Below are 13691 nucleotides of genomic sequence, written 5' to 3'. Positions count from 1 at the left end.
TGTTCAGAGAACTGATTTGTTCGAGGGCTGCTTCTGACAGAAGCTTTCTGATTTTTTTTTTTTTTTTTTTTTTGTTTCCTTGAGTAATATTTTCTCCCCTTCTCCTGAGTAAAACTGATTGAGCAATGAAACACACTGTGTCTGGATTTCTTTTTCATTTTATAATTACTCCAAACTGTTATGCTGTGGTATACGCATGAATCAGACTATATAGACACAGCAGAGAATACTAGGCCTCTGAAACTGAAGTAGCTTAATGAAACTCACCCATCATTCATTTTATCATTGTTCCTATAAAATGTCTTTAATTAAAAAAAACAAAAAACATTTTTTTGTCCAATTATGATCACAGATACAGTAGATACCAAATGCCCAGAGAGCTTGTGAGCAGATCAGTCCAAATACCTCTTAAAGACATCTGAATTTCAAACCCATATTTCTGCTAAAGACACAAACTTACTCGAAAGTTACTTCAAAATTAATCTCTTTTTCTCCAAATGAGCTCTCTGAACAGATACAGTGTCCCCGTGATGCTAGTGTTTCCCACCATAAAGAGAAAAAGAAGACAAAGAGGAAGCTCCTTTCAGTACACTGAGGTTTTAATGTGTTTGCAAAGCACAGCAGTCCTGCAGAGTAAAGTCATCCTTTTATCCACATCAGTTTGAACAAGAGGCAGGACCCAGTTGCTGCGGGGGTTCACCCATTCACACTGTATCTCCCTGCTCTTCTACACAGAGAGAGACAAGAAAAACAACAGCAACAAAAAAAAAAAAAACCTCTCTGCTACACGCTAAAGTATCCAAATAATCTGCAGACATCCATATATATCACTGCATTACACATTTTTTGTAAGTTTTTCAAATAATATTTCCTTATACACAGATTCATTTATTCATGATAATTTAAATATTTAGCAATTTCATACGTTGCAGACTAAATTCTCTAGACAGTGGAAGTACAAGTTCCATAAGATGCACCACACATATACAGAATAACGCATTAAGATATGTCCATAATAAACTAATTACTGTTAAATAATAAGTAGAATATGCTTTGTTGTGTTTGCTTTGCAGTTGTGGAGTAGGAAGTAAGATGCACAAGGGGTCACTGAAGTGTTTCAAGTAAATGACATCAATTGAGGTACAAAGATGGGTTTGTTTACTGGCTGGTGGGTTTGTCGTCTTTTTTTTTGTTTGGGGTCAAAATACAACACATCACACTGACAGTAGAGTGCAGTGGTAGAAAAGCAGGGGTTAAAAGATGGGTTCAACTCACAGGCTCTCACACAGCGAAGTGAGGGTGAAACAGAAGGAGCGTTTGATAGTTTTATGCATAGACTGTTGATGTTTTCATGTTCTCACTCACCCCCGTGACCACTGAGAGAGGGAAGAAAAGAAAAGAAAAGAAAAAAGGAGGAAAAAACAGAAAAGAAATGGAGGATTATCAACCTGAAGAATTTCCTGTCAGTATACCAGGAGATTTGATGCATAATGTGATCAAAGGTGACATAAAAACAAACTCCAGATATTTAAAACTGCTCCCATTAAGGACCTTATTTCCATCTGAATAAAAAAGGATGTACAAGTAGCTCAGATGAAAACCCAGACCACAGATTCTCTCCCTCTCAGTTATAACTGTACTCTGGCTCTTGTTTAACTGGTGGCATGCAGCTGTCTGTCTGTCCTGTATATTGCACTTTCTATTTAGATCCCTTCTCCATAAGATAATGCAGTACCAAAGATTTTGGGAAGCGGCTTTCTAGAGGCTACAACAGGCAGACAGATCCTCACATGATCGCTCCTCCTGTCCTATAGAAAACGGAGGAAGAGGAGGAGGGGGAGGGAAAGCAAGGATGAAGAGCATCAGCCCCCTGTCTGTCCAGATATCTGAGGGTGGGGAGGGTGAGGACTCTGTAGCCGATCCTTTCCCCTCCTTATTTCGTTTAAGCTGACTGAGTGATGGTGCAGTCTGTTTCATAGATGATGGGCAATGGAGTTTGAGAAGATAGGAGGTAAAAGAGAGGAGGTGTGTGGGTGGGGGGTGGGGGGGGTTCTTCTAAGAGTTGAATGGCGGCAGGGGGCTTTCAGGGCGAGAGGGCCCACCCTTGCTTGGACGGCTGTTTCAGTGAAAAGAGTAGAAAAAGAGAGAAAACACGAGACCTTACATGGCAGGATGAACAAGTTGAGAAGAGAAACCCCGAAATCGTAAAGGTGAGGAGACACCAAGGAAGTCATCATGTTTATCTGCAGCTCAGAATCATGGTATTAATGAAAATACTGAATGTATGAATGGCACAGTTCTTCTCTTTGGATGTTTAGTCCTCAAGAACAAGTTGACTTAACGTAATGTGATTGAAGTGTGTCTTCACCTGTGATTTCTAGGGGGGGGGGGGGTGACAACTATTACTGTTTCAAAGATGCAACATCCAGTCCAGTTCAGTTTGCATCACCTCCCTTAAAGCAGAGGTGTCCAAACTGTTCCACAAAGGGCCGGTGTGGCTGCAGGTTTTTGTTCCAATCAATGAAGAGCACACAGTGTGAGCAATCAACTGTCTGAAGACTGAGATCAGTTGATTAAATGAGTCAAGTCTGGTGTGCTGCTGCTTGGTTGCAACAAAAACTTACAGCCACACCGGCCCTTTGTGGAACAGTTTGGACACCCCTCCCTTAAAGGAACACTCCACCAAAATGTTGAGTCTGTTGCTTTCACCTCATAGCATGTGCTGTAGTTTTTTACAAAAGCCATTTTCAAACATGCATCGTGCAGTATAATCCAAGTCTCTGGTGTGTAGCTGCTTAGTGCATCTTTAAAAACTGTACTGTCACCAAAATAACTGGACCAAGGAATTTGTTACAGACCTTATGATATTGTTTTAGTGTTCAGGGTCATTTTAACCAAAATTAGCAACCACTTTGGAAAACTCAGTCTGAAAATGTTTTTCCTCCAGCACAACAGGCAATACAGAGTGACTTTATGACACAAAGCTTAACATGCTTTGGTGAAGTATTCCTTTATTAAAAAAGGAAAGAAGAAAAAAAAGAAAAGTCTGAAAAAAACATAAAATACACATAAGATAAAACAAATGTTAATAAGAGAAAAAGAAGTCAGTCAGCAGCCAGAATACCCATTTGAAATGCTGGAGTATAATGTAATACTCAGGCAAAGTGTCATGCTAACTTTGCAAAAGTCTCCTCCCATACGTTTAAAAGGAGGAAAAAATATAGTATTTGTGTGTTTGTTTTGTGTATTTATATTTATATGTGTGTGTGTTTATGTAAGCAGGTGTGCATGCATATGTGCGCATACACTCACCAGTTTGTTTCTTATCAATTATTTCATGTTCTCTACATAGTTTATTAAATTCTGAGGGTTCAGCATGTTTGTATGTCAGTCATGCAGGTGTGTTTCAAGTATTCTGCACCTCTGTGTGAAACAGAGGGGTGTGGGGGAGAGAAAGAGAGACATGGCTTGTTGTAAGGGAGGAGTAGGAGCAGGAGCAGGGAGCCAGCTCAGGTCAGGTGAGGCAGAAAACGACAGGAGGGTAACGGTGTTGTCCATATTCTCTCTTCCAGAGGAGGGACAGACGGAGGAGGGAGGGAGGAGCTCAGAGGCCTAGTGGGTTGGAGACGGTGGGGGTCTCCGACTGCCAAGGATGGACACACAGACACACAGGGAGAGATACAAAGAATTAAGTACAGGAACAGGTTGGATTAGTGTTTTCGAGCTGCTTGCTTGTTTCTACACCCCCATGTGTAAATTCATGTGCGCAGACAGAAATTCTGCACCATCGTTCACACGGACGACCACTTACAGTCAAGCCCGAAATTATTCATACCCCTGGCAAATTTTGACTTAAAGTTACTTTTATTCAACCAGCAAGGTTTTTCTTGATTGGAAATGACACAGGCGTCTCCCAGAAGATAATAAGATGATGTACAAGAGGCATCATTGTGGAAAAAATTATTTCTCAGCTTTTATTTACATTTGAACAAAAAGTGGCATGTCCAAAATTATTCATACCCTTTGCAAACTGTCACAGTCTATGGGAAAATCCAAAGTTCTATACCATTCCAAATAGTCCAAGCTGTTCTAAAGCATCCTAATTGCCCTGATTCATTGGGAACAGCTGTTTTAATCAACTCAACAGGTGAAGCAGCAGCTCTCTGCAGTTGGTTTGTAGAAAGTCATGGCTAAGACAAAGGAGCTCACTGAGGACCTGCGGCTGCGCATTGTGGCTGCTCACAAGTCAGGAAAGGGCAATAAAGTCATATCTAAATGTTTTCAAGTTCCAGTGGCCACAGTGCAAAGTATTATTAAAAAATACAAGACATTCCGCACTGTGTTAAATCTCAGAGGACACCTGTGCTGGCCAGGAGGATAGTGAGAGAGGTGAAAAAGAATCCAAGGATCACCACCAAGGCCATCCTGGTGAATCTGGGCTCTGCTGGTGGCAACATCTCAAGGCAGATAGTCCAATGGACACTGCACACTGCTGGGTTCCATGAACGCAGACACAAAAGCCCGCTTGACCTTCGCAAATGCTCATTTGGACAAAGAAGAAGACTTCTGGTCTTCTGTTTTATGGTCAGATGAAACAAAAATTTAATTGTTTGGCCACAATGATGTAGCCTTCATTCGGCGTAACAAAGGAGAAGCCTTCAACCCTAAGAACACTATCCCCACTGTCAAACATGGTGGTGGGAACCTAATGCTTTGGAGGTGTTTTTCAGCCAATGGATCTTGTACATCGTCTTACTATCTTTTGGGAGACGCCTGTGTCATTTCCAATCAAGAAAACTCTTGCTGGTCGAATAAAAGTAACTTTAAGCCAAAATATGGCAGGGGTATGAATAATTTCGGGCTTGACTATATATCATGGGATAACACAAGGATGAAACCCGAAAACATGACCAACATCACAGAGATATCAGGCTAACTGTTTCCCATTGTTTCTAGTCGTTCTGCTAAGCTAAGTGGCTGCTGGCAGTAGGGAAATGTTTGCTGTACAAATGTGAATATTTCCCAAAATGAGCAAATTATTCTTTTAAAAAAAATCACTTTTTTCTTCTGGTGTTTCTCTTTTTTAGATTGTAAGCCTTTAAATGAAATGGTGTCCACTGGCAGCCTCTTTCCCAGGTCTGCACGTCTGCAAGCAGTGCAACTAAAGACTGATGTGTCCCTTTCAGTTTGTTTCATTTAAATTTTTAAAGGCCAAAACTGGTAAACCTGCCCAGTATTTCCCAAGGAAAAAATGACTCAGCAGTGCCACAGCTTTACCTGCACACTTGCTAAACTCTGTCCTGAACGGTGATGTTGACAGATAACATGACTGTGAAGGACATCAGACACACACGGATAAAGTTAGGGATGGGTGGGATGTCGCGGCATTTCTACATCACATACAACACCGACACAAAACCAACAATAATCTGTACAATAATCAATAATCTTTGGACGTTTGAGTTGAATACTGTTCCACTCGTTGTTGCTGTAAAATGCCTCTTTCCCATCCTGACATACTGATAGAAACAAATTAGCATCAACGCCAACAAGGCGGTGACCAAACTCAGCTCACACACTGACGCAAACACACAACCCACCCTTGGTGTGTGTTTGCCCATGCAAGCGCTTTGAGAAGAGAAACAAAAAAAGTAAGAAAAGGGAAATGGCATGCAGTTAAAGGATGCGTTCTGAGAGGAGGAGGAAGAAGGAAAGTGATGGTGGTGATGGTGATGATGATAATGGCGATAACAATGGTGGACAGTACCCAACGTACCAGAAACGTTATTCCTCACTGGTCAGTGATAGTGATTCTGTAGAGGGAACCATAGTCATGTGTGGGGACAGAGGTGTGGTGAGGGAGAGAGGGATGAAGAAAAGAGAAAAGGAGTGCAAACAGTTATAGAGCCAGGAAATGACCAACGTCACATGAGCTCAGCTCTCGCTTAGGACAGATCAGTACACAGGGAAATGTTTTTGATGGGGAAATCATTTTGAGATACTCAGGTCTGATTTTGAGGCTGAATTTGCAGGTGAGAGCTTCACGCTCAGCAACGTTAGTGTCTCCTGGGGTAAAAGAGGCAAGCTGCTACTCTGACATTGAATCGATCCAGGTTAAATAAACACTAGCTAGGTCACAAACACAGGAAAGCACAAGTCAAACTCTACAGGTGCAACCACAGATATGGTTAATGGAGAACAGAAAGAGAACCCACACTTTAACCCTCATTCCAGTCACTGAGTGGCTTTAAAGTTTGACTGTACAGGTGGGGGCAGTGATGAGGTGTGTGTTAGCGATGAACAGTGGAGCGTTAGCAGTTGATGGTGAGGCTTGACAGCGTGTTGAAAGTTCGAAGTGGTGGCAAAGAGATGCCAACAAGTCTACGTGAAGCCAAGAGAAACCGAGAGAAAAGAGCCGGAAAATCATCTCATCTCATTATATCACTGTCTATCCATCTATTTGGGGATCTCTAGTCATCTATTCATCTATCCTCTATCACAACCAGAGCTCTCCACTTTCATTTACCTCCTTCATCCCCTCATCCAGGTGTCTTCACATCCCCCTTAGTAACAGAGAGTATCCACACTTCAGCTTGGATAGCTTGTCATAATCTTATAAGATATGGGTTCGATGTTAATGTCCTTGAAAAAGCTCTACGTCGCTGCGAGAAAGGGTTACTGAGTTTGAAACTCTTTTCATTTTTTCACTCACCTTGGCACACTTGGGGGTGCACGGTTAGGCCGTGAGGGCACGGTGGGTGGCGGCCCACTGTAAGGGTCAGGAGAAGCTCCGGGGCGAGATGGGACAGGCGGTCCCCCAGCAGGAGGAGGCCCAGGTGGAGGCCCACGAGAGCCCGGGCGCGCAGGAGGTCCTGGCGGAGCTCTGCGGTTTGGAGTGGGACTGGTGGCTGGAGACCTGGAGGGGAAGGAGAACGAGAGGAAGAGAGACAATTTAAACTTGAGTCAGGTCTGAAACACATCAGGAGCAGCAACAATTATCCCCTGAATTACTCCATGATACACACCCAGTTTTTTTCATCACATTTTTCATCAAGGTTGCTAAATATGCTTTCATCTCGTCCACAGAAATGCATGAACCCTTTGATTCCTCGATCTGTTAATCTAATCGTAAAGATGTCTGACATCATGCCTTACCTTCCTCCGGAGCCACCCCGCTGCACCTGCAGCCAGGAGTCATCCACAGGTGGTGGCATGGCCGTGGTTACAGTGGATGTGCTGATGTCGCCAATGATGCTGAGGGCCTCTTTCAGGGCGTAGTACATCCGCAGCATCTCGTCACGGTGCTGGGCCTGCTCCTGAGACTCCTCCATCAGCGTGTTCTGGTCGCCACACGAGTACAGCTGGGCCAGCAGCTCGGCGTTGATGAACTCCTTAGTCTGGGAACAGAGAGAGAGAGAGAGAGAGAGAGAGAGAGAGAGAGACATGTTTTGTGATGAAGACAGTTGAAAAATGGTTTGCCACATTCAAGAGTAACACTGCTGCATCCCACCCCTGTTCACTGACATTGTTAATCATGAGGTGCATGATGGTCTTCGGCATCAGGTCACGGACGGTCTTGTTGACGATGGCCATGTAGGAGTCGACCAAGTTACGAATGGTCTCCACCTGCCGCTCCAGCTGAGGGTCCATGCTGTGCATGAAGTTGTCAGAGCTGCTATCATCACCACCGTCACTCTGCGGAGACAAATTTAGAGAATTTGGTCACACTATGCATCTCTATCTTAATGCTTCAAAACTAGAGATAGAACGATCAGGTTTTTTGTAGAGCCGATACCGATACCGATTATTAGTAGTCAAGGAGGCCAATAACCGATATTTGGAGCCGATATTCATTTGCAGTAAAAGTGAAAATATTGGCTTCAAAATTTTGAATACTACCATCTCAAACACTGTTTAAATGCCTTTAAGCATATGTTTATTGACAACTGATTATTGTCAGCAGATCAAATCAAATGTGAAGGTCAACAAATAAGTGGGACTCCAGTGAGATTATTTCTAATTAATTGTCTTAAGAAAACACAATGATGATGAAAAGGCACGATGTAGACCAAAGTTACATACCTTTCCTTCCTTCTCCTACAAGGTCAAATAGGGATGGATGATGAAAGACATTGAAAAGGACAGATACACAATCATATGAGAGATACTACAACATTAAAAATAGACTCCAAATACACAAATCAACAACAGCAACAGTCTAGGCAACTTATGTAAAAAAAATTTAGTCTTTGTCTATACGGTTTTGACAAAGTGAGGGTAAAGAATGTGTTTTACTGTGCATGTGGTTTTGAGAACATATACTTTCACTTTGCGTGAGAAAAATTCAGTGCATGTATATGTACTTCTAAATAAACCTCACCGTGACCCGTTCAGGATAAACCCCAGCTCTGAGGAAGGAGGCCTTCCATGCATCAACATCCTCCTGACTCTCACAGGCCAGCTCCAGCTGACGGTAGTCCTTATAAACATTTCTGTGGATGGGCAATAACAAGGTTGCTTAATATTTTGTCTCATGCTTTCATACACTATTTTTTTTACATCCAAAATGTGTCTGAATTTTTTTCATAATGTGGTACTGCTACTTAGGTAAAATCTCTGAATCCACCACTGCCTTATACTTTAAGCTTTAGCTGCATTCAGACTTGAAATCTCTCAAGTGTATAATGATGCATTTGAATAAAGAATGGAAGTCAGGTAATAACACCTCTGTTCAGTGTTGAAGAGGGCAAAGATGTGCTTGCTGGACATGAAACCTTTCTCCACATCGCGCAGCTTCAGGTTGTCCACCTGCAGCATGTACTTCTTCTCTTTCTCCTGCAGGGGGCGAAAGAGAAGCACAGTTGTCATTCAGCGCATGTGAGAGAAAGAGAGACAGCGTTGCTCCATCGGTGAGGAATTTGGCTCACAAGTAAAAATGGTCATAGAGATTTACAGTACTTGCACTGACATTGTATGGGAGACAAAAATAGCTTAGAAAGCCACTGAAAAAGTCGATGCTGCTATAAAATCATTGTGGGCTGATCAATTTACTCCTTCATATACTGTACTTAAAAAAAGATTTTTCAGCATCAGCTTGAGATGCAATCATAATCAGTGACAGACACAAGATTAAAAGAGGCACAATGAGGGCAGATGAAAGAAAACGCACTCACATACTAAATGTAACAGCAGAGGGAAAAAAAAGAGAAGAAAAAGTCAAGAGAAACGGATGGGAAAGTCGTGCACAGTCCTCGAGTCTGTGGTTTTGATTACGGTTGTGAAAAAAAAGGGCGAGCAACAAATGAGAAACACATACAGAGAGAGAGAGAGAGAGAGAGAGAGAAACCGCCTTCCAGTGTAGAAATCTCTTGTACTTGTAAATCTGCAAACAACATATGATATCCAGACATCCAACTATTTCTGAATAAGGGAACCTCAAAGTTAGTCATCTCAGTCTGATACATGGTCACACTCTCTCTCCATCTCTCTCTCAGTGTCCCTCATTCACACACACACACACACACACACACACACACGTACATAAAACACGCACATGCTGCAGTAAAGCTCTTCAAAGTCTATTGTTACAAAATGAAGTTTCTTTGCTGAGGGTGAATGTGCATACGTGTGAGAACGTTTTACTATCGACAGTAAAATTTAGAATTCACAAAATGAGAAGCCAAAAATAGCACAGGGTGAGTGAGTTTCTATAAACATAGCTTAAAAATGTGCACACACACACACACACACACACACATTGCTCTGGTCGCAAACAGCACCTTTGAGCGTAGTCTCTAACTAACCTTAAAACCATCTGGATAGCTAACCATGGGCCTGCCCTGCCCAACCCAGAGTGTGTGTGTGTGTGTGTGTGTGTGTGAGAGAGAGAGTGTGTGTCAAAGAAAGTGACGGGGGGGGGGGGGGGGGGTTGTGTGTGTGACCAAACCCCTTCATCAAAGGATTTATGACCTGTGCAGCCAAATGGTCATATCCCTTAAATGCATGTAAAAACTCTCACTCTCTCTCTCTCTCTCTCTCTCTCTCTCTCTCTCTCTCTCACACACACACACACACACACACACATACACACACACACACACATACATATAAACACATGCACATTTGGCCACGCCAGTGCACCCAGGTGTTTGATATACAAATAATAAGAGGGGGAAAAAAAACTAAACAAGCCGTCTCCCAGACTGCTGAATGCTGACATCAACATTTACAGTGGCGATGAGGGCAACGAGGTCCCCGTCCTCCGTCTCTGGTCCATTCAATATTTCTCAATATTTGCCTTCCTCCTTTTCTCCCTCTCTCCTCATCTTTTTTTCCCCTCCTCTTTTCCCTTGTTCCCCCTCGGTCTCTGGCTTTCCCTCTCCCTGGGAGTGAGCAACCTTGGACTGATTCATACATTTTCCTCTCCTCTGGCCAGTAAATCCAGTCAGGAGAGTTGGGTGGGTGGTGGGGGGAGCTAGTGTGTGAGTATGTGCATGATGTGGGGGAAGTACAGAGAAACTCAACTCCTAAAGCAGTGGCAGGAAGGATAAGTGTATGATAAAAGAAGCTTGATATAATAAGTTATATTATCATATTGTATTAAAGCAATAACGGACACTATCTGAGTGTGAGGATGGATGAAGAATACAGTTTGCAAACGAGAGAAACACAACAGGCAGAAAGTGTGCGTATATGACTATAACTGTACATCATACAGACGTCTGACACACACTTTAGACAGATTATCAGGTTTTTCTCTCTGTCAGACAGATCTTGCATGTGTGTGCTTTTTACGTGTTTGGGGAAGCTGAGGACTGAGCGCTTTCCCATATGCTCCCATAAAAGCCAGTCAGCATGAGCAGGCAAAAGTGCAGGTCTCAGACACCGAGCACACAAGGGGACTCATGAGAAAACAAAGTCATGCATGCGCAAATACAAATGTACAGATGACATGCCTGTGTGAGATACATATAAAGTATACACACACACACACACTTATTTGACTTTTGTCTGTAACATTTTACGTGAAACCGAACTTCTGTTAATCAGAAATGCACACACACAAACATGGCCAGTGATGTTTGGATTTGTAATGGCTAAAACACTGCTGGGCTTGTCAGGAGACTTCCAGTCCATTTCTATGAATCACCATGGAAACAGCTTAAGTGTAACACAAAATGTGGTGTTTCCATTGTCATTGTTAGGTTTAAGGTAAAGTATTATGACCTGTTCTGTAGGTGTATTGCAATACACCTGTATTGCACGTAATACACTCATCTAAATCTAGACATATTTTTTAAGTTGACTGTACTTAATATTTTTGAGTAATTTCAAATAAATTATATAAGCAGTTTCAGCACAAAAATTCTGAGTATTTGCTACTCTGATTTCCTTAGTAATTCTAACTAAACCCATGTTTAATTTACTTAAATTCATTATGTAATTCATATATTGTGGTTAACTCATTTGTTGTTGTGCTTTAAATTAAATTGTTTTATTCTACTGTCACAGGGAGACCCTGTGCACTAAAGTAACACAGTGATACTGCAGATATATAAAATCTGCGTTAGCAATTAGCAGAGCTTGTAGAGAAAATATATCTTTAATAATTTTGGTGAACTAACCCTTTAACCTGGGATTCTGGGTTTGAAACTCACCCATCTTCATTACTAACTTCACTGATGATTGGGTTTTTTTAATTTTATAAATTATTTTCATTTACACCTGAGCCATGATGTTTGATATCCGTCCTTTTTGTCTCAGCCGCTACACATGCATAATTTTTTTTTTCTCTCTCTCTGACACACACACACACACATGCTTCAGATGAGGCAGTGCACTTGGTAGTTAACCTGTGGTGTTTGGAGCAGTGTGTGAGCAAAGTACTTTCCATGGTTTTGTTTTGCTAGTGAGTAATAGCAGGCTAATTATGAAAAGCCAGAGGAAGTTCACCTCTGGATACATGAAGGCACTTTACCAACCTGCACACCGTCCAAAAAAACGTCTCAAAGACTTAAGCACGATTTCAAAATGTGGACGAAATATGGCCTCACACTCACGCACGCCCATCACACACACACACACTGAACACCAAAAAACTCACACGCTCACGGGGACCTTGCATAAACCGTATCCAATTAACACTTTGAAACAAATATGAGTAGTTTGGTGGGTAAAACCAAGAAGATAGTCGTTAACGGCATCCATGTTGTTTTAAGAGGCTGCATGCCTTAGTGTGTGTGTATGTGTGTGTGGTAGTGTGTATGCTGATGGGAGTCTGGTGACTTGGGCCATGCATCAAAGGGCTGCGGAGAGCCCGCACGGCATCTGGGAGCAATAACGCTGCTTCTAACCCTTCATTACCACAAAGACTGGGCCCTGGGTGGCAGCCAATGGCAATTTTCACAACCCTCCTCCTCACCTCCCTCCGTTTTTCTTTCCCTCCATTCCTCTGCCATTCCCCTATTGAGTTCTGACTTAAAAAAAAATTTAAAAAATTAAAAATTAAACACAGAAAGCGGTTCTGTAAGTCTTACACGATGGGGATGTGGAAAGACGTCAAAAGAATGAGACCCGCTGGGTTTGAAAGCGCTTGTGGAAAAGCTTGTTTGGCATCTGGTACTCAACACCAAATTAGAATAGTTCGGTCCAGTTATAGATGTTAGAGCTTTTTGTCAAACATGTTACAAAATGCTTCACAGAAAATAATTTTTCTGAACATAATCAACTTTTTTTCAGAAGAAAACTTTACAGATATTACTGGGCCTTCATTTAATCAAAAATTCCACTAACGCTTGCAAAATCTGAGTTTGGTCTGTGAGTAATATGTCTCTGAGAAACAGCATCTGAAGAAACTTCACTTGACTTCGTAAGGCCACATGTTGCCAACATTCAAATCAGCAACAGCAAACAATTTAGCAGAGAATTACAATCGGGAACAGCTAGACTGGAGCTATTCTGGGACAATGTGTAAAAACACACAGCTGTTTATGACTCATTGACCTTCAAGGCTGTGCAATAATGCTCATAACAAATCACCTTGGGCAGCAAGCCAGCGTCCACACTTTCTAATACTTCATTTGTCATGCAAAGTGCTTCTAGATAACAAATCTAAACTGAAGTGTCCAGTTTCACAGGGATAAAAACATAAATCCTCACAATCTCTTCTTATCACAAATTCAGAATTTAATGTATTATTTTGTTTTATTTGGTCGGTGGAAACTTGTCTTTTTTTTCCAAGTCTCAGCTGAGTCTGTCTCCTCATTTCTCCTTAAAAAAGTGACAGCCTTTGTGCTCTGCTTGGCTCTTCCTGTGGGAACGAGCACAAACAAAAATAAACTTCTTCACGGAGAAAGGAAACATGGTGTCTACATGACAATGACACATTGAGTCAGCAATCCAGCTGAACACAGGCTGGCAGGTCAGCGGTACCTTCCTGTTTAGCAGCTAATTACTAAGCAGTTAATTATCTGCTCTGGGTTTACTTCTGCAGAGGGTCAGTGTAACAACCGTGGGGCTGGCCCGGACATGTGATCAATCATCGGTGACCACCAAAGAGTAAAAGGAGGAGGGGGGTGGCAGACCCCATTCCACTAACCACATAAACACATGTGAAAATCCCCACACGTCTAGTGACTCTTGTCTGACAGAGGGCAAATGTCCTGTTCAACCCGTGTGTTTGGTGTCTGTGC

General features: G+C 42.2%; 1 protein-coding gene across 3 annotated transcripts in view; it reads right to left on the bottom strand.

The window, feature by feature from the left end:
* Nucleotides 1-443: 443 nt before the first annotated feature.
* dnm1a (dynamin 1a) overlaps nt 444-13691 on the bottom strand; it is a 48051-nt gene continuing 34803 nt past the window's right edge. For 2 of the 3 annotated variants that reach the window (XM_041058801.1, XM_041058803.1), the window contains 7 exons: nt 8726-8835; nt 8381-8492; nt 8083-8097; nt 7525-7695; nt 7156-7397; nt 6713-6916; nt 444-3643 (listed from right to left, as the gene is read on the bottom strand). In XM_041058801.1, the coding sequence (XP_040914735.1) occupies nt 3613-3643; nt 6713-6916; nt 7156-7397; nt 7525-7695; nt 8083-8097; nt 8381-8492; nt 8726-8835 (885 nt within the window). In that variant the 3' untranslated portion in view covers nt 444-3612. The remainder of the gene's footprint in view (nt 3644-6712; nt 6917-7155; nt 7398-7524; nt 7696-8082; nt 8098-8380; nt 8493-8725; nt 8836-13691) is intronic. The other variant, XM_041058802.1, reaches the window with a different exon arrangement.

The sequence above is a fragment of the Toxotes jaculatrix genome, chromosome 16 (genome assembly GCF_017976425.1).
Source record: "Toxotes jaculatrix isolate fToxJac2 chromosome 16, fToxJac2.pri, whole genome shotgun sequence".
In the NCBI taxonomy this organism is placed as follows: domain Eukaryota; kingdom Metazoa; phylum Chordata; class Actinopteri; family Toxotidae; genus Toxotes; species Toxotes jaculatrix.
The sequence above is the reverse complement of the archived record's forward strand: the minus strand, read 5'-3'. Positions and strand labels throughout refer to the sequence as shown.